Genomic DNA, 22,217 nt, shown 5'->3' with positions numbered 1-22,217 from the left:
ACTTTCCTGGCAGTTCAGCCTCATCTGCTTGGCCCAGCCTGCTCTTCCTGCCTGGAATGCCATGAACTAGCTGGCTGATTCTACCTCCTTATTGGGTTGGGTTCCTTGTGCTCCATGGGTTACAGGCATAAACAAAGGCCAACTTGCAAAATGGCCACTCAACCCCTTCACTGTTCTCTAATCATTTTTTTCTGTCTGTTGGCTTAAAACAGATCACAGGCAATAAACCTGCTGTCTCAGAATAGTGAGACGGCCCAGAGGAAAATTAATTCAGAGACAAATGAAGTCATAGACAGAGTGTTTTCCAAGCAGAGAGTTCTAGTCAGGGAGTAGAGTACCTCTAACTGTTGGCCTGAGGGGAACATCATAAGCTAAGATTGCTTGTTTACGCTGAAGACAATGGTTCCTACAGAACTATACTTTTGAGAAAAATTAATGCTTGGGGGCAAGTTATATACCATTTTCATCTTCCTGTAAAACACACACACACACACACACACACACACACACAACTCCCTTGAATACTATTTCCAGGAAGGAGATCCCTCCCCTTGGCAGACTGGGCTATATTGGGCATGGAACACAGAGAAGGAGAATCATATATGGGGCATGGGGCATTTGTTTTCAAATGGGGCTTCTTCTGAAAAAGGATCATTGTTTTTAAAAGATACAGTCCAGTCTTCTGGACAATTCTGATGTTAGATATCATTAATAACAACAAGTTTTTATCTAGTAATATATTTATCTAGTAAGACATGGCATTTGGTGCTGGACCAAACAGTTAAAAGGAACTCATTAAGCACCTACTATGTGCCAAGGAGTGGGGATACAAATATAAAGAATAAAACATTTATCTACTACCATTATATTATATTATTATATTCCAATAGAAGATGGAATGTCTGGTGTGAGCAACAGAGAGAAGTTTGGTAAGACTGAAAAGTGTGGGTGGGAGAGGGAAGTAATGCATAAAGGACGAAGAGGAAAGTAAGGCACTATGCATAACCTCCTTCACAAAGCCTTTCCTGGTTCCCACAACCTCTAGTCCCTCCCTCCCAAACTATCTTGTATTTAATTATAATGTATTTATTCTCTTTATAGTTTGAGAGATTTATTTGCATTTATCCTCCATCTTTGAGCCTTTGCCACTGACTGGAATATGCTCCCTCCTCTGTGACAGCTGAATATATACATATATACATATAAATGTATATATTTTTATTTATACACATACACATACACATATATACATACACATATATGTCTTTCGGTGGAGGGTGGGTTTTGCTTAACTGTGTGGGGTTTTTGAGGCAGCACAATGAATTGCATGCTGGGCCTGAAGTCAATAAGACCTAAGTTCAAATGTGACCTCAGACATTTACAAGCTGTGTGATCCCGAGGAAGTCTTTTTAATCTGTCTCTGCCTCAGTTTCTTAATCTATAAAATGGGGATAATAATGGTAACAGCACTTACCTCCCAGAACTGTTGTGAGAACCAAATGTGGTAATAATTGTAATGTGTTTATTAGTAGCACAGTGTCTGGCACACAGTTAAGTGTTATATAAATTTTAAAAAAAATTTTTGTTTATAGGTCTTGGTTCAATGTGGGGGAATGTAGCCTATCAGGAAATGACATATAAAAAAAATACATTGTTTTAAAAATGGAAAAGCAAAGGATGGGTAAGGTTTAAGACAAACAGAGAGAAAGAGGAGAGCAGTTTAGTCAAACAGAAAGATTTGAGCCATGAGTCAGAGGCAAGAATGCACATGAAGATGGCACACATGCAAGCATTGAATAAGCTATACTAACGTGCTAGGGGCAGCTAGGTGGCTCATTGGATGGCGCACCAAGCCTGGAGTCAGGAAGACAAGAGTTGAAATCTGGCCTCAGATACTTACTGTCTGTGTGACTCTGGGCAAACCACCTAACTCTGTTTGCCTCAGTTTCCTCATCTGTAAAATGAGTTGGAGAAGGAAATGGCAAACCATGCTAGTACCTTTGCCAAGAAAATCCCAAATGGGGTCATGAAAAGTCAGACATGACTAAAAATGACTGAACAATGTGCTAGAGTTTACATTAATATTATGCTATTTCCAGATCAAAACCTCTTCCCTGTCTATTTCCCAAGCCCCAGCTTATGCCAGTTCATTCAAATTCTGATTCAGCCACTGCCATTATGCTTGGCTTGTATGGCCGGATGCCAGTCATGACCTATCCATTTGGACTTTAAAACATGCCCATTCTTTCTAGTTTGTTCTAACTCATATTTTGGCTTTGTCTTTAGGATTCACACTATCTGCCCCCTCCCAGCAGAAACTGACCTTGGCTGTGACCTTGGGCCTGTCTAGTGTTTTATCTGCTCTGCCCCACTGGACTGAACTGGTTCCTGCCTTTAGCCCCATAGTAACTCATGAAAACCTCACTTAAGGCATAAAAGCTCAGGTAAGGGATTATGTTCTGTAAAATGGAGGGAACATCCCCACCAAAGAAAATTATAGCTCATTATGAGGGCAGGGATCTTAGGATCACAGATTTAAAGCTGGAATCGGTCACCTAGCCCAATCCCCTCCTCTTACAGATAAGGAAACTGAGACTCCAAATCAAGGTCACATAGTAAGTCACAGAGCAGGCTTTCAAACCCAGGTCCTGACTCCACATGCAACACCTGTTCCACCATACCAGGATTTATTAGCCTTTTTTCTATCCTGGACTTTGACCCCTTTGACAGTGTGGTGAAGCCCATAGACCCCTTCTCAGAATAATATTTTTAAATGCACAAAATAAAACAGTTAGAATTACAAAGGAAACAATTATATTGAAATAAAGATATCCTTTTTTCCCATCCGAATTCATGGACCGCAGGTTAGGAAGTCCTATACTACACCATGCAAGCTACCATTTTAGAAATCTTTGTATTCCCAGCATCTCACAGAGTACCTTCACCCAATAAGTGCTTGATAAATGTTCAATGATGGTTATGGAATGAATGAATGAATAGTGTTTAATGCACATTGCCTTAGATATTTAATGATTACTGAATTGAATTAATGCTACTATTACTAAACATATTTACACAAGTAGTTTCTCCAAAGCCTCAAACATTTCTTCTTTCTTCTACCAAGTCTGCACAAGTATTGAAACCTTCCTCCCTATTTCTTTCTGGTGACCTATTCTGGTTGTCTTAACGATTCAATTCAATAGACACTGGTTAACTGTCTGCTACAGGCAAAAGGCAACGTGGTAAGCCCTGGTGATACACATAACAATAAAAATGAAACTGCCTGGCTTCAAAAAACATATATTCTATTGCAGGCTCCAACATGTTCACAAATAGATAAGCTTAAGATAATTTGAGAAGGGGGCGGGGGTGGGAATCCGGGAAGGGTTCATGGAGGTAGCATCTGAACCGAGACTCTTAGGTGCTGAGTTGAAGTGGGAACACATTCTAAGCATAGAGGTTGGCTCTAGGAAATGAATGTAGGAGTTAGAGGGAATGTCAAGTTCAGGGAAGAGCTGAGAGTCCGGTTTGGCAGGAGTACCAAATATCCCTAAGACTCCATTCTGTATTCTTCAAAACTTCTCAGCATCATCATTAGGTCTCTTCTTCCTATCTGTGGCCAAAGAAGGGTATCCTCCTCCTCCTTACCAAGGTTAATTCTTCCACCTATGTGCTTGATTCTATTCCCTTCCCACATCTCTATTAAGTTAGATTCTTTCCTCTCTCCTCCAGGTCTTCACCCACTCCCACTCTGATGGGTCCTTCTCATCTGCATTCAAACATCTCAGATCCCTCATTTAAAAACAAAGAAAAAAAAACAACAACAATAACAAAACCCTTCTACCCCATACAGTGATTTTCATCTTTTTTCTTCTTCACTGATAAACGTGGAAACAGGAAAAGTTCATTACATCCAATGCTTCTGCTTCTTCATTACACAGGCTTTCTTCATCTTTTTGCAATCTAGATTCCACCCCTATTATTCTAATGAAACAATACTCTCTAAGGCCACCAACAACTACCAAATGTTAGTGCTCATCTTCACTGAAGTCTCTGAAACGTTTTATAGTCTTCCTACTGGATATACTTCTTCCTTGGCCTTTTAATCGATCGTCTTGCCTCAAGTTTCTTCCCACTCCATTGCACCCCTCACATGGTGGTCAAAGTGATTTTCTTTAAGCATTGGTCTTTAAGCAACCAGAATAGGTCACCAGACTCATGCCATTCCCTACTCAGCAAACTCAAAGTACACACCTCTGTTTAGTTTTTCAAAGGCTTTTACAACCCACCCCCAACCTACTTTATCCTCTTTATACATTTTTTTTGAGCTCAAGTCCCATCTCTGACATATCTCAGCTATGTGATCTTAGGCGACTGATTTAGCTTCTCAGTGCTCTAAGTAAATTATAAGACAATGTTAACACAGGAGGTGCTCAATAAATGCCTGTTCACTGACATGAGTTGCCGAAAAGGTGCTGAACTGCATCAGTGAAAGGAGTTCCCCGTATCAATGAAATTACAACTCTGCTCCCTATCCCTATCCTCACCCTGAGCTCTAGGTCCAGCCAAACTGGTCTTCTTGCTGTTTCTCACACACAATGCCTTGTCTTCTGTCTCCTTGCCTTTGTGCTGGTTGTCCTCCATGCTCTCCCTTCCTGCCTCTGCCTCAGAGAAGCCCTCATTTCCTTCAAGAAAAAGCTCAAGCAAAAAAAAGAAACAAAAAAGAAAAGAAAAAGCTCAAGCACTACTTTCTATATGAAGCCTTTCTTGATGCCTCAAATGCTAGTGCTTTCCCTCCCTAAACTGCTATGTACTTATTCTCTACATAACTATATCCTCTGTGTGTGTGTGTGTGTGTGTGTGTGTGTGTGTGTGTGTGTGTGTGTGTGTATGTAATATCTCCCTTGATAGAATGTTAACTCCTTGAATAAAGGAACTGTTTCATTTTTTGTCTGTGTCCCCAGCACCCAATAAGTGTCTGGAACATAGTAGGCACTTTGATAAATCCTTGTTGATGGATTGGCTTCAGGGTCACCAAACTCTTCCTTGCTTCATCTCTGTTCCCTTTACTTCCTTGACAATCTTGTTCCTCGGGGCTCCGTCACTGGCTCTTCGAGGTACACTCTCTTATCAGTCTCATTCCCTCTCACAGCTTCAACAACCAACACTAAGTAAATGAATCTCAGATCCCTAACTCTAGCTCTGACCTCTTTTCTGAATTCCAAACCACATTTTCAACTGTCTACAGGTCATCTCCACTTGGATGTCTCCTGGGCATCACAAGTCCAACAAGTCTAAAACCAAGGTCAATGATCTTTCACCCCAAACCTGCTCCTTCTTTTTGTTTTTTTTTTTATTTATTTGTAGTTTACATGCACTTCCACAAGTTTTTGAGTTCCAAATTTTCTCCGCCTCCCTTTCCTTCCCCCTACCCACCAAGACGGCATGTAATCTGACATAGGTTCTATATATACCTTCACGTTAAACTATAGTCAAGTTGTAAAGAAGAATTATAACCAATGGAATGAATCATGAGAAAGAAGAAACAGAACCAAAAAAAAGAAAAAAAAAGGAGAGCAAATAGTCTGTCTCAATCTGCATTCAGATTCTGGAATTCTTTCTCTGGATGTGGATAGCTTTTTCCATCACGAGTCTTTTGGAGCTGTCTTTGAACCTTGGATTGCTGAGAAGGGCCAAATCTATCAGTTAGTCATCACAGATACCATGTGTCTATAATCATGCATAATGTTCTCCTGGTTCTGCTCCCCTCACTCAGTATCAGATCACATAAATCTTTCCAGGTTATTATGAAGTCTGTCTGCTCCTCATTTCTTAAAGCACAATAATATTTCATCACATTCATATACCACAACTTGTTTAGCCATTCCCCAATTGATGGGTATCCCCTTGATTTCCAGTCCTTTGCCACGATCTCCCAATACATCCTGGGCCATCGCCAGTTGTCCTGGTGAATATCAGGCCACTGGACCCAGATGGCTCTGGAGGAGAAAGTGAAGCTGGTAACCTTACACAGCTCTCCCTCTCAAGTCAAAGTCAACTGCAAGTCACGTCATCATTTCCCAGATGTCATGGTCCTCTTCATGAATGAAGGACAAACACAACAACAACCACAATTCTGTGCCACCACAAAAAGAGCTGCTATAAATATTTTTGTACATATGGGTTCCTTTCCCACTTGTATGATCTCTTTGGGATACAGCCCTAGAAGTCGTATCACTGGGTCAAAGGGTATGCACATTTGTATAGCCCTCTGGGCATAGTTCCAAATTGCTCCCCAGAATGGCTGGATCAGTTCACAACTCCACCAGCAATGTAACAGTGTTCCAATTTTCCCACATCCTCTCCAGCATTTATCATTTTCCTGTTTTGTCATTTTAGCCAATCTGACAGGAGAGATGTGGTACCTAAGAGTTGTTTTGATTTGCATTTCTCTAATCAGTAGTGATTTAGAGCATCTTTTCATATGACTATAGATAGCTTTAATTTCTTCCTCTGAAAACTGCCTGTTCATATCCTTTGATCATTTTTCAATTGGGGAATGACTTGTATTCCTATAAATTTGACTCAGTTCCCTGAATATTTTAGAGATGAGGCTTTTATCAGAGACACTGGTTGTAAAAATTCTTTCCCAGTTTTCTGCTTCCCTCCTAATCTTTGTTGCATTGGCTTTGTTTATACAAAAACTTTTCAATTTAACATAACATTTTGCATTTTCTAATGCTCTCTAACTCTTGTTGTGTCATGAATTCTTTCCTTTCCCATAAGTCTGACAGGTAAACTATTCCTTTCTCTCCCAAACTGCTTATAGTATCAGCCTTTATTCCTAAATCATGAATCCATTTTTACTTTGTTTTGGTATACAGTGTAAGATAGTGGTCTATGCCCAGTTTCTGCTGTGCCATTTTCCAATTTTCCCAGCAGTTTTTGTGAAATAGTGAATTCTTAGCCCAGAAGCTGGATTCTTTGGGTTTATCAAAGAGTAGATTGCTGTAGTAGTTGACTACTGCATCTTGTATACCTAACCTATTCCACTGATCCACCACTCTGTTTCTTAGCCAGTAACAAGTAGTTTTGATGACTGCTGCTTTATAGTACAGCTTAACATCTGGTCTGGCTAGGTCACCTTTCCTAGCATTTCTTTTCATTAATTCCCTTGATATTCTGGACCTTTTGTTCTTCCAGATGAATTTTATTATTTCACCAGCTCTGTAAAATAATTTTTTGGTTCTTTTTTTGGAGAGGGGAAGGCAAGGCAACTAGAGTTAAGTGACTTGCCCAAGGTCACAAAGTTAGAAGTGTCAAGTGTCTGATGCTGGATTTGAACTCCGGTCCTCTTAACTCCACAACCTAACCTGCTCCTTCTGACTTTACTCTGTCTGTCATGCCACCATACAGCCAATATATCACTTTCTTACCCTTGGTGTTATCCTTGATTCTTCCCTCTCCCTCACTTCGCATACCCAATCAGTGACAAAATGCTGTCAAAAACACCTCAACAATGTTTTTTTCTTTGGCACAAGGGAGGGTTCAATCTGGGGTTAGGTGTGGAAAATGACTACCATGTAAATAAAAAGACATCAATAAAACAAATTTAAAAAAAATACATTAGTAATCAGAGAACTGCAAATTAAAGGACCTGTGAAGTTACACTTCACACCCATTAGACTGACAAAGATGACAAAAAAGAAAATTTACAAATGGTTGAGAAGCTGCAGAAATACAGACTCCCTAGTACATTGTTGGTAGAGTTATTAGTAGAATTGGTCCAGTGATTCTGAAAAACAATCAAAACTGTGCCCCAAGAGTTACCAAACTATGCATTCTCCTCAACTCACCATTACCAACACCAGATTTATACCCTAGGAAGATCAAAGAAAGAGGTAAAGGAACCATATGTAGGAACACATTTATAGAAGTTCTTCTGGTAGTGACAATGAACTGGAAACTAAGGGAGTGCCCACCAACTGGGGAATGGCTAAATAAATTGTAGTATAGGAATGTAATGGAATAATGTTTCCAATGAATTATACTGTAAGAAATGATGAAAAGGACAGTTTCAGAGAAACCTAGGAAGACTTGTATGAACTGATACAGAGTGAAGAAGCAGACTGGGAGGAACATACATACAATTACAGAATTATAAAGGCAACTTTGAAGGCTCTAAGAACTTTGATCAATGCCATGACCAATCATGATTCCACAAGACTGACGATGAAGCTTGCTACCCACCTCCTGACAAAGAGGTGATAGGCTCACCTCAGGAGGGCAGAATGAGACTTAATTTTTGGACACAGCCAATATGGGAATTTGTTTTGCTCAATTATGCATATTTGCTATATGTTTTTTTCTTTTTTTATTATAAGTTGGGATGCATGGGATAGAAAAAAAATGCTCATTAATTAAAAATGAAAATAAAATGAAAAAAAATCTCAGCGACATCTCTCACTTTGTCCACCCTCACTATTCTCATTGCTTCAGTCATACTGTAGGCCCCCATCATTACCCACCTGGGCTATCAAAAAAGTGTTATAACAGATCTTTCCAGCTCTATTACCTTTTCTCTCCAGTTCATTCTTTATTTTTATATCAGAATAATTTTCTTCTTTTACTCATAGATCTGAATCATTGTTATGTTCAGAAATGGTCAGTGGTTCTCCTTTGGCCCACTATGACCAAGTAAAGAAAGTCAAAAATCCTCTTGCTTTAGGCCCTCCACAATTTAGCACCACCCAGAGCTTTCAAGGCTTGTCTCATTCTATTTACTTCCATTATTGTTAACTGTCTATCCAACATAAGCCACTTCTTCCTTTCCCCACCCAGTATATTCTACTACACTTTCCGGTCATTGTTTATGCAACTCCTACTTCTGGAATGTCTATCCCACTCCCCTTTTCCTGTTGAATGTCTACTGCCCTTTAAAGACATCTCAAAAGCTACCTGCCTCTCAAAGCCTTTTCTGATCCTCCCGGATGGTAATGATGATCCCTCATATAGCAATTTGTTTTGTAAATTTCTAATTATCTGTGTTTGTGTCTTATACCTCTATTGGACTATAAGTTATAAGAAGGCAATAGCTATGTTTAATCTATATTTTGTATTTCAATAAGCACAATGTTCCCTGTACATTATAAGCATTGAATAAATGAATGACAGAGATATCCTCACTCTGACCCCTACTCCATGAGCTGGGTAATTGAAGTAAGACCTCCCCACTTTCAGGCTCCTAGAGTTTGGAGGATTTATCAGGAGTCTGGAAGGTTTGTGAGGAGTTCGTAGGGTTTTTGATGGACAAGGGTTCCAAGGTACAAAATGGTATGATAATGGTATGGTGGGATATTTGTACATTGGGTGAATGGTGGCATCACAGGGTAAAGTCAGAAGGAGGAGCAGGTTCGGAGTGAAAGATAACAAGCTTGGTTTTGGACTTGTTGAGCTTGAGATGCCTAGAAGACATCCAAGTGTAGAACATGGTGTAGTGAGGAGAGGGATGGGAGGTAAAGAGGGTAAAAAAGAGAAACAATACAATGACACAACAGGATTTGTTTCCCTCCCTTCCCTCCCCATCTCATGTTTCCTCTTTCCCCTTGCTGCTTCTGACCAGCACGGGGCACTTAGGTAGGGTAAAAGCTTCAGTTGTAGGCTCTCAGTTGTAGATGGAGGTTGAGGGAGGGAAACAGCAGAAAGGACTTCCCTTCTTTTCTTCCTCACTGCCACCAACCCACCTGTGTGAGTGCGCATGTTCAGGGATGGGGAGAGGATTAAAATGTCAAAATAGGAATTATGTATGTGTTGAGAAATAGCAAATATTTGAGAATTAACTCTGTCATGCTAAGAAAGTTTGCATAGGCTCATTCTAACAAGGAAGTAGTTCCAACAAAATTTCCTTTCAGTGAAAAAAACGTCCTTGGAGAATACTTGATTTCACCTTGGTGAACTTTGTACTGACAGTTTTTGATAACACAGGGCTTTATCTTCTGGTTTAATCTACCCCTCCTCCCACTTCCAGGCTTTTAAGGAAAGGTCAGAGATAGGTATATAATGTTATATTAAGGTAATCAAGACAGAGGTATACTGTGAACTAAGAAAGCTAAGAAATTGGACAACAGAAGAGTAATTTTCAACATAAATCAGGTAGCTTATATTAAAGAAAAGCTATTTGGGCAAGAAAAAAATGAGTTGCTAACTATTCCAATAGGAAGGAATGATTGAATTGTGTCATTCATTTAGAAAAGAGAAAACTAAAGGAAAGAGAGGGAACAGGAAAGATATCTGGCTGTCATATGCTGGATTAAGAAAAGTTCCACCCCCAACATAAAAGCCCCCAAAATAGGAAATGGTATTATAAAAAAGTTTGATACATATTTATCTTGATTATGGTTATATTTTATAAGAAATCAGTTTGGAGAAGGAAAAAAGTAAAGGATTAGAGGTAGACAGGAAAAATCGAAACAAGATAAGAATCTAATTGGAAAAAAGAAATATAATCTTTACCTCCTACCAACTAATTTTCAAAAATATTAATACTGAACCTTAGTTTAAAGACTAGCTGAAGGCATTCCAACAATACAATGAACCGATGTATTTAGTTTATCATATAGTAAAACCTTAATAGTAGGGTGGGGCTCTGTGTTCAGTGAGAATTCATTTATTATTGTAGATAATACTACAATACTTTAGAGTCATTACATTTATTAACTGCTCTGGACTGTCAAAGTTTCCCTTGGGGGATGAAGTATTAATAATATTTAACAAAGGGAAAACTGAAATTGTGGTTAAAACTACTGGTCATCACTAACTCACACAGACAAACTGTTAAAAATTTGCCATTAACACAAAAGATTTGTTCATGTATTTAAAAATACCTTAACCTCCCGAAGATTCATGCATTCCTCCCAGGAATAAAACTTTCTTTTCATCCTAAGAAAGAAGAAAAGAACAAACAGTGTATTTAGTGAAAACAACTATCTATGCTTCATAATAAAAGTCAGGGGTTTTCATTATAAACTGGACAAGGCTGACTATCCTTTCCAGGCTCTACCCCATGGAAATCTACAAGATGACCTCATCATTCTATATCGCTCTAAATTGTGTTGCATCCTAAGGCCCGTCAGTTCATTCTACTCTATGCCACAAGGTATGGAAGGAGATACAGTATGGCATAGTACGATGAACCAGTCAAAGCAGGAGATCTAGGTTAGTTTCAACTGTCACTAAGCAGCTCTCCAACTTTGAGCAAAGCATTTAAACCCCCACGGCCTCAGCTTCCTCACCTAAAGAGTAACAACTAGGGCGTGGCAACTATGATTTTGTCCTAGGATACCCATGCCAGAAGGGCACACTTCCTGGTGCTTCATTCTATCTACTGGCACTACACAGGGCCACAGGGTTCCCACCTCTCTCCCATCTCAGTGTTGTAGCCTACACCTATACCATCTGCTTGCTTATTCCCGGGAGTTGCTGGAGACGGTCTGCATGACTTCATTCAACCAAGGCAAATTATTCTCCCCCTACACCCACCAACTGAATTTTCCCCCGGTGACAGAATTTCCAGTGATGGTTCTGCCCACATGTGACATGAGGGGGATGACCTCTAAGGCCCCTTTCTAGCTCTTACCATCTATGATTCTAATTCACCGACCAAAGAAAAGATTTTAGTAGATCTTTAACAAAATCAGATAGTCAAAATCATCAATTAATTTTTTCTTCATACTAACTCAATGAACTAGGTTAACGTTACCAGGCTAACATATGAGTTATAAGGAAAACAGGATGCCTTCAGGGTCATATTCTGTAGCATGAGTCTAAGGATAGTAGGTGAGACCTACACATTGTGGGCACCTGGCTGGCACAGTGGATAGAGTACCAGGTCTAGAGGTGGAAAGACCTGAGTTCAAATCCAGCCTCAAATACTTACTAGTGTATGACCCTAGACAGGAAGGCACTTAACCCTGTTTGCTTCGGTTTCCTCATGGCAAAGCACTGCAGTATCTTTGCCAAGAAAACCTCAAATGGGGACACAAAGACTCAGACACAATTGAACAAGAACAACAAGGGGTACTAGGATGACTTGCTGCTCTAGCCAAGCTGGCTTGCCTAAACCATTAGAGGCGCTCATCTAGTAGTTGGTGCCGAGTGGCAATAGACACGGGGCGGGGCGGGGGGGCATTCTCCACAAGTGTTGCTCCCCTGGACTATGGCTCTGGGAGTCAGACTAGAAACAGAAGGGAAAGGGGGAAGGAGGTGCTGCTATTCTCCCAGGACTCTTGTGTTGTGTTACGTACTTACTAGGTAATATTGTGTCTAGTAGCTAGCTCTATGTGTGGTTACTTAGATTGTCTCTTATTAGACTATCAGTTCTTAGTGGGTAGAGATCATATTTTATCTAAACTTTATACATCCTCCAGCATGTGTCTCAGACTCTGCCTACAGTAGGTATGTAGCAAATGTTTTTTGAATTATATTGTATCGTTGTGTTTGTTACATGATTAAAAAGGTGTTGCAGCAAAAAGACTTTCTACTTTACATACAACTAAGTCCTTTTTTCCCCTTCTCCAATCTCTCAGCTTTCTTATGATCATAGATGTAGAATTGGAAGGCCATAGAGTCCAACTCCTATTCTATTTTACAGATGAGTAAACTGAGGCACAGAATGGTTAAGTGACTTGCCCAGCATCACACAACTAACCACAATAGAGAGGATTTATATGGAACTTTATAAACATCACCTTATTTTATCCTTATAACAACCCTGGAGGTTTAGTTATCCCCCTTTTACAGAAAAGTAAATTGAGGCAAGTAGGGATCAAATGACCTGACCAGAGTTCCAAAGCTAGTAAGCACCTGAGGCTGAATTTTAACTGAGTTCTTCCCGACTCCGGGTCCACTGTTCCACTGGCCTTATGGCCAGTAAGTTCTGATATTTGATTTTAACCCGGGCCCTCTGGACTCCAAGCCTATCTATCTTACTAGCTTAATGCATAGTTATATTTCTTTTTTTGTTTTGTTTTTTTGGAGGGGGGAAGGCAGGGCAATTGGAGTTAAGTGACTTGCCAAGGTCACACAGCTAGTAAGTGTCAAGTGTCTGAGGCTGGATTTGAACTCAGGTTCTCCTGACTCCAAGGCCAACGCTCTACTCACTGCACCAGCTAGCTGCCCCTACGGTTATATTTCAAAAGCAAAATTTGATCTGGGGGCACGAGCCTCTGATTCCTTCATTCTAAATCCTCTGTGGCTGAGGGGGAAGGAGGTAGTTACCCTACCAAGCCTAATCTCTAAAAAACCAGAATCTTAGCTCTCCTCTGCTTCAAATGAAATAAACAAATATTTGTCCAACACCTTCTGTGTGCAAGGAATAGCGATAGACACAATGGAGGATAGAAAAATGTGAATTGCTTCAGGGTGTTTGCTCATTGTCACTGAATGCAGTAAAAGTAATCTATCCAGTAAGTATGTTTATGTGTGTGTGTGTGTATATATGCATGTGTATGTATATATGTATGTACACACACACACACACACACACACACACACAAACAGCAGTATATGTACCCAGTAATAATCTACCCAGGGCAACTAAGTGGATAGCGAACCAGGCCTGAAGTCAGAAAGACTTTTCCAGAGTTCAAATCCGGCCTCAGCTTGGTGACCCCAGGCAAGTCACTTAACCCTGTTTACCTCAATTTCTTCATCTGTAAAATGAGCTGGAGAAGGAAATGGCAAACCGCTCCAATATCTTTATCAAGAAAACCCCAAATGGAGTCACAGAGAGTCAGGTGGGACTGAAACCACTAACAACAACAAACACCTGTGTGACCTTGGTCAAGTCACTTATCCTCTCCTTGGGCCTCAACATCTCATCTGTAAAATGAGGGGATTGGATAAGATAGTCTCCGAGGTGACTTCCAACTCTAAACTCTTGATCCTATGAGAATGATAATAATAATGATAATAATAATTACTATTTCCACAGTCCTTTTAAGTTCCCCAAGATCTTATTCCTTACAACAGCCCTTCAGGAGATATACCATAGGCATTCCTCCTTCCATTTTACAGATGAAAAAACTGCTCAAAGAAATTTATGGGGCTGTAGGATTATGAATATAGAGTTGGACTTTAGAAGCCATTAACTTCAACTCCCTCATTTTGCTGATGAAGAAACTGAAGTCCAGGGTATTTACCCAAGGTCATACAGTTAGATGTGAATAAACAGGACTTCAACCCAAGTGTTCTGACAGCAAGTCCAGCATCCAAGCCATTGCATTTAAAAATAGAGTTTTCTACTTTCCGTTTGTCAAGTTAGCAAGGTTGGGATATGTTGTATGAGACAATGATCAGTGTCCCAACTTTAATTGGAGACCATATTTTAATATAGATTGATAACTAAAGTGGTATATCTTAAATCTTAAGAGAAAAAGTTGAGCAATGTTTGCTGACTTGACCTTCCAGGGTGAAAAATAGAAAATTTGATTTTTAGATCCTCACACCTTAGTGTTAGTTTGATAAAATTATATTTCCTTCCTTGGTGGTAGCAGTACTAGCATTTAGTTAGACTATCTAATAATCATGGCTTATGTGGGGGTAAAAAAGGTTAAATTTATTTTTTGGAATGAAATTTAGGCATAATTATATCTAAAGGAAAAATTCCTTTAGGTAAAAAAAAGGAATATCAAAACATGACTAGAAAAATTTCCACCATGTTTGAGTGCATGCTAAAAATCAAAGGGCCATCATTATCTACCTCAGTTTTACATCTCTTTATTTTTCTCCTCCTTCCTCCAACCCAGTGGGGTTCAGCCTCATATTCAACAAGACTAAGGAATGGAGATTATGTACTTAATAATGATAATAACTATCACTTATATTGTGCTTTAATGTTTGTAAAACACTTTACAGATATTTTACCCTCACAACAACCTTAGGAGGTAAATAATATTATTTTCTCCACTTTACACATAAGGAAACTGAGGCAGATGGAGGTTAAGTGACTTGCCTAGGGTCATATAGCTAGGTAATATCTGACCTCAGATAAGAAAGTGAGGCTCAGAACATGGCCCATGGTCATCCAGGTAGTAAGTGACGGAGTCAGGATTTGAACCCAGGTCCTCTGAGACCAAATGACATTGCTTTTCCCACTGTACCTCACAAAGTTGGCTTCCACCATCGCTGATCTATGGGTCAAGGCAAGAGATACAAAAGCAGAAAAGAGGAGGGGAAAGTACAGTATGCTCTACTAAAGGAACCTACATGTTGGCCTTTCTTTCCTTCTTCCAATTCCCCATTCTACCTCACTCACTCACTAATTCATTCAACAAACATTTATTGATGTAAAACTAGGGGAGATAATTGACTTTTAATTTTCTAAGTGCCACTCAATACTCTGAGAATTTTTCCTTCTGGTATAAGTTTTCCAATTCCTGGGCTTCATTTCAAAGGTGAATTTAAGATTTTTTCCTCCATAATTAGACGGTGTGACAAAGTGACAATCCTACCACCAGTAAGACAGAAAACATAATCCTGTAATGCTGACATTAATGTGTGAAGATCTAGAAATTGACTTTTGTATTTTCCATGACATAAGGTTCCTGCTATGCTCGGGGCACCACCCTGAGCAATGAGGGGGTCTACAAAAAATGAGTAAGACAAGATTCCCAGACCTCAAGGGGCTCCTGAGAGTCCAAAGATCATTCTCTTCTTAAAACATGAAATGAAGAAATTCATGTAACTGAGAGGAGATTGAATGCAAGGGCAATGTCCCTAGGGTGAGGACCACAGAGATAAACATTAACCTCCCTCTTTCCCTCTCTCGTTTCCTGTATTCAACATCAGCATGCTCCTTTTCCCCAGTATCTAAATGACCATTTTTGTTTCTTTTCAGGGCAAGTACATAGGGGTGCAGTTGGTGTACCTCAGGTCTGTTTACAAGGTTTTTTTTATAATGGTGCTCCAGAAATAGTTATAAAGAACACACTTAAGTAACCAGGATTCATGCCACCCCCAGTGGAACAAAGTCCCAGTGTTGTGTCTTCCCTGATGAGCCTCAAAGTCTTTTGTGGTCTATGGCGTGAAGAAGTTTGAGGTTTACTCCAAAGGAGCAGCTGGCTCTCATTTTAGATCAGCCAACAGAATTCCTGGTATGTCGAGTCACTGACGGAGGGGAGAGACAGTGGCAACTCACTTCAATTGGGCCTGTGAAAGCCAGGCATGAACCAAGTCTTCTTCAATCCTCTGTAACAAAATAGAATCCTACACATCTAAATCAGGAGACTCTATTATCAGGAGCTAACTTCAGGCTGCAGTGGAGCTGAGTTCAGATCCACCTCTGAGGCCTATTTACCTACATGACCTTGGGCAAGTCACTTCACCTCCATGTGCCTCAGTTTCCCTATCTGTAAAATGGGAAGGTAGGAATATATGGTTTCTGAGATTCCCCTCCAGCTCTAAATCTATGATCCTATAAACATTTTTTCCTACCCCGGCCATAATCTGCCTTCTGTAGTGTGGGGAAGAACAAATGAATTCCTACAACTTAAGAGGAGTACTTCGCATTTGTACTGTCCTTTCTATTTGTCAATGCACTTTCATCTGCATCGTTTCAGTTGAACCTATGTAACAAAACATTACCTGGAGGTTAAGTGACTTACCCAAAGTCACACAGCTAGAATGCTAGTTAATGGCAGAGGTAGAAGTGAGTGTAGGTCACCTGCTTCTTGTATTTAACACAGTTTGTACTGTTTGTAATTTACATAGAGTTTAAGAGTGGCAAAGTCCTTTTAAAGCATTCTCACTTGAGCCTCACAATAACACTGGGAGGAAGGTAAGTACCAAGGTAATTATTACCCTTGGGTTTCAGATGAAGTCAAAAGACTAGTCCACAGTCACACCGCTAAATAAGTGTTAGAGCAGTGGTTCTCAAAGTGTGTATATGTCAGGGTGTTAAGTATACCGCAGAATTTTGGATATTATTGAAAACAACAAAATTTATAGATACTTTGGTTAAATATATAATTTTACCTACCCAGTCAATACAGAATGGTAAAGATGTGTGGTGTTTAGTTGTTTTCAGTCGTGTCTGACTCTTCATGGCCTCATTTGGGGTTTTCTTGACAAAGATACTGGAGTGGTTTGCCATTTCCTTCTCCAGTCCATTTTACAGATGAGGAACTGAGGTAAAAAGGGTTAAGTGACTCAACCCAGGGTCACACAGCTAATAACAATAATAAGGCCAGATTTGAATTCAGTTAGATGAGTCTTCCTGACTCCAGGCCCTTCACTCTATCCAATGTGGCACCTAGCTGCCCTAATATTAATCTTGCAGGAAATTTAAAAAAAAAAGCAAAAAAGAAATGTATTTGGAGCCATATGTCCTGCTGGAAACACCTGTATCCCATAATAAAAGTAATGCTTTATGTCTGCATAACAATTAAAAATTTTAAAATAGTGATTTTTAAAATATACCATCCCATGTGATCATCAGAAATTCTCCGCCACACAACTACTTGTGGGATTATGCTCATTTTGGAGCAGAGGAAACTTGAGGTACACAGAAGCTAAGCTAAATCGTCCAAGGTCACTCAAGTAGCTAGGAGCAGAGCTGACAGTACAACCCAAGTCTCCCGGTTACTTTATTATGCTGCCTCAGTTGACTCATTTGTAGAATGGAGATCATAACCACCCTTCAGTAAATACCTTACAGTTCTCATGGGGATCAAAGGAAAGCATGGAAATTGGAACCTTTTAAGAATCAGAAGGCACTAAACAACATAGAATGTCCTTAAGTCTAACCCCGCTAGCATGCCAAAATCAATTATCGCTTAATACATAAACTGACTGCTAAGGCTGAATCAGTGCTAACAATGAGAGCCATCGAAAGGGTAATGGGCTCTCTTACTACTGGAGGTCTTCCAGCCAGGGATAGATGACCACTTCTTTTTTTTTTTTTGGAAAGAAGAAGGCAGGGTATTTGGGGTTAAGTGACTTGCCCAAAGTCACACAGCTAGTAAGTATGTCAAGTGTCTGAGGCCCAATTTGAACTCAGGTCCTCCTGACTCCAAGGCCGATGCTCTACTCACTGCACCACCTAGTTGCCTTCTTGACTATGTTATAGAGGGGATTCTTGGTCAAGCATAGATTGAACAAGATGGCGTCTGAGGTACCTTCCTTCTCTGACATTCTATGACTCTGTTTCTGTGGTCTGGGATGTACCTCCTACTTACACTGTCTGCATGTCATTAGCATGTGAGTACATTGAGGGCAGAGATTTGGTTTTTCCCTTTCTTTGCATCCCTAGCCCTTAACACAGTTCCTGCAACATAGGAAATGCTTAATAAATGTTTCTTGATCACTGAATGATTGATCGATTAATGTCAAAGATGGCATGCGCAGTTAGGGATCATAAAATTTAGAGCTGTGAAGAACACGGAAGAAAATCTATTGAACCCCTATCATTCTACAGGTGAAGAAAGGAGACCCAGGATGGGGAAGTAAGTGGCTTGTCCCAAGTCACACAGTCCCTAAGTGGCAGAACCAAGACTCAAGCCTAGAGCTGATTCCAAATCAGGCAGAACCGCAGAACTCCCACCCTGCAAGAATCAGGGTGGGAGGTAGCATTGGTGGAAAGGGTGAGAGTCCTTGGCATGAGCAGGGAAAGCGTAAAACTTACTTTTTAATGGCAATCAGCTCTCCAGACTCAATGCTTCTTCCTAGGAGGACAGAGCCATAGGTTCCATCACCAAGCTGCTTGATCGTCGTATATCTATGCATGGTGTGTCCCTGCTGGCTTTATACTCATCTCAGTCCTGAGACTGCTCCTTCCTGTCATGGAAGCAGTTCTCCTCAGAATGTAGCCACACTTTTCGGTGACAGCACCAGCACAAGGTATTCGAGATGTCGTGACAGTCTCTCAAATACATAGTTTCAAGGCTCAGTCTTCTGCCTGCTGTGAAAAAGGAAAGATGACGATGAAGTCTATCACATTTTCAGTGATGTAGGTTATGCGTCTTTTTTTTTTAACAGCTAAATAAAGTCCTTTTTCCATTTTTTACTAGAGATAAGATGTAGGGAAATAGTATGCATTTTTTTCACTGACTCAATAATGAATCGGCTCCAATTCAATGTTTTTCTGATGACTAACACGTTCTGTGCAGGCCCAGCCTGTCAAATATACTAAGTGAGAATAGCTTTGTGAAAGGGAGCTAAGTTTATCAATGTAAACATACAAGCCCAGAAGAGCTAAATTTAAAGTTCTCAGACAAGATTTTGAAGGGAATTATCCACACTGCACAACCTATTTATGGGTGTATATGCAGGATGACTTTTACTATTAGATACTCACGATCTAAGCAAGAGACTAGAAATTTAAGGACTGTGGCTGATCTGTTAGATGCCTCTGGCCAAGTCGTTATAATTGTAAAATTGGGAGAATATAGCATGTCCCAAAAGTCCTAGTGCCATTTGAAGCTTTAACAGTTATTAATGGAGAAATGTTTTGTGTGACTGTGTATGTATAATAGGCATCGTATTTCTTACCTTCTCAATGGGTAGGGAGGGAGTGGAAGGAGGGAATGTGGAACTGAAAATAAAAATAAAATGAAAAAAGTAATTCAAATAAAAAAATAAAATCAATCAAAAAGATTTATTAAGTGATTAAGCTATTCAATAGCTACTAAGACCAAAAATCTTAGTGCAGTTTTCAGCTTTAATAGTTATTAAAGCTTCTCTAAGAAAAGGAAAGCATTTAATAAGCACCTACTATGTGTCAGGTACTGCACTAAGTACCTTACATATTTTATCTCATTTGATTTCCACAACAACCCTAGGAGGTAGGTACTATAATGACCATTTTACAGCTGAGGCACACAGATTAAGTGATTTGTCCAGCTAGTAAGTATCTAAGGCTGGATTTGAACTCAGGTCTTCCTGATTCCAGGATCAGCACTCTATCCACAGGACCTTAGTTGTCCCCAAAACTTTTGAGACCCTCTGTGTGCCCGTCTCCCTAGAGGCAGGGGGCTGTGCACGTGAAGTCTGGACTTATTAATTTGGGATGACCTTATGAAAGTCACTTAACATCCTGTAGGCTTGGTTTTCTAATTTGGAGATAATAATGCTTATACTTCCTACCTCCCTGGACTCTTGCGAGGAATGTATTTTGCAAATAACTTGTTATAAAAATGTGGGTTATTATGCCTACAGAGGTAGAAACATAAGCAATAATAATTCATTGAAATGGGCTGAGATAGCATTTTGAAATTTGACATTATACTAGGAAAGTTACTGAACTGTATATATACATTCTTTGACCCACAGATACTTCTGTTGGGCTTATATTCCAATGAGGTCAAAGGTAGAGAAAAAAGTTCCACATCTTTAAAAAAAATTTGTACCAGCACTTTTTGTGGCAGCAACGAAATAGAAGCAAAGAATGGCAAACAACTAAACAAATGGTGGTATATGAATTAATAGATTATTAGACGGAGAGAAATTATACCTAGGAAGAATTCAGAGAAACTTGGAAAGAAGCATATGTACTGATGCAAAGCAAAATAAGCAGATTCAGGAGAAAAATTCACACAATGACCACAAATGATGAAAAGGAAAACAGCACCAAAAGACAGGAGCCCTCTTATCCCTGAAAGTGACCAATCTTGACTCCCCCTGACTAGCAGTAAAATGCACCTCCCTCTTCTCAAGAGAGGTAATAGACTCTAGGGGTAGAGTATGGCATATGTTCACAGGGAATATGCTGGCAAATGTTTAACAACTGGCTCTCAGGAATATATTATGACACACTTCAAAGTTTAATCAGCACTATTAACGATTTCTCTATCACTTTCTTTTTAAAAAAAATTTTTTTTTGGAGAGGGAAAGGCAGGGCAATTGGGGTTGAGCGACTTGCCCAAGGTCACACACCTAATAAGTATGTCAAGTGTCTGAGGCCAAATTTGAACTCAGGTCCTCTTAACTCCAGGGCCAGTGCTCTACTCACTGTGCCACCTAGCTGCCCTTCTCCATCACTTTCTTAAATGTAGACAATGAACAAAACAAGAAATCAAGCCCTGATTTGTAGAATTTTCTGATTTCCAACGTGTAGTTGTTTACACTGAAAATTTAACAACCTGTTCTATGTACCCCATATACCCCTTCCATATACCCCTGCATATGTTAGGCAGGGACAATGTATTATTTTGGTTTTGCTTAGCTAAACTATATTTCTTTGTAAAAAGGAAGGAGCCTATTGGGGTTGGAGGGAAGTTCTTTGTGAAATGAGTCATATGAGAAAGGAAAAAAATAAAAAATTTGTTTTTTTAAAAAAATCAGAAGGGATAGGCCTGGAACTGGGTTTTTTGAAACTGTAATCTTCATGAGGGTAAGGACAGTGTCTTAGCTAAATTTTGTATATTCTTTAAGACTATAATAAACATTTGTTGAATATTTAAATATCCCTAAATAAATGGATTAACCAAACTCAATAAAGCTGGAGCTGATAACTCACTACCTTGAGGTTTTAAGATTTCCTCAATATGGAGACTCCCCACCCAAAATGTAGATAACAATCTATTCATGCTTTCTCATTTTCTATGACTTTTGTTCATGTTCTTCCATAAATTCGACAAATAATGCTAAGTGTACTAATTGGGTAGAAATTCCATTTTTTTGCAAAGAAATTTATAAGGATATAAAAATATGACCTATGAATATGACTAGTGATTAACCAGGATAGGGAATGGAGTAGATGAAAATATGAGGAAAAACATACGCTACATGTGCTTGTGAGTAGTATTCAGTGTTATATAAGTCCAAGCAAATGTCAACAAAAATAGGCCTGGTCAGATTGCAGAGCCTCAGTAGCTCTGACAGTGAGTGATAAAATAAGGCTACATTAAGCACTTGGATGGCTTTTTATTTTTTTTTCTGTAGCCCCATGGACAGACTACATAATTGGAAGGACCATAATTGAGACTTTAAACGTCCTCCTAGGAAGATGTATTGAGTCTAGAGAACTGATTGCCATAAAAAGTTGTTTTGCACTTTCCGCATTGATGCCAAGGACTGTCACCCTCTCTATCTATCTAGCTACTTCTGTAATTCATGCTCATGGATCGTGCTTGAGGAAATTATGGTACTGGGGGAAAAGGATTTGAATGAGACATATGCCAAGGTCTTGATTTAAGTGGTGTGTGTGTGTGTGTGTGTGTGTG

At 39.6% G+C, this 22,217-nt stretch overlaps 1 protein-coding gene across 3 annotated transcripts in view; it reads right to left on the bottom strand.

Annotated features, from left to right (window-relative positions):
- Positions 1-22,217, bottom strand: part of CILK1 (ciliogenesis associated kinase 1) — a 99,594-nt gene that overhangs the window by 53,371 nt on the left and 24,006 nt on the right. For 2 of the 3 annotated variants that reach the window (XM_036766667.1, XM_036766668.1), the window contains exons 3-5: positions 19,546-19,588; positions 18,680-18,955; positions 10,884-10,938 (exon numbers count right to left, since the gene is read on the bottom strand). In XM_036766667.1, coding sequence (XP_036622562.1) covers positions 10,884-10,938; positions 18,680-18,780 — 156 coding nt within the window. In that variant the 5' untranslated portion in view covers positions 18,781-18,955; positions 19,546-19,588. The remainder of the gene's footprint in view (positions 1-10,883; positions 10,939-18,679; positions 18,956-19,545; positions 19,589-22,217) is intronic. The other variant, XM_036766666.1, reaches the window with a different exon arrangement.

Source organism: Trichosurus vulpecula, chromosome 7 (genome assembly GCF_011100635.1).
Source record: "Trichosurus vulpecula isolate mTriVul1 chromosome 7, mTriVul1.pri, whole genome shotgun sequence".
In the NCBI taxonomy this organism is placed as follows: domain Eukaryota; kingdom Metazoa; phylum Chordata; class Mammalia; order Diprotodontia; family Phalangeridae; genus Trichosurus; species Trichosurus vulpecula.
Note: the sequence above shows the minus strand (reverse complement) of the source record. Positions and strands in the feature narration are given on the sequence as shown.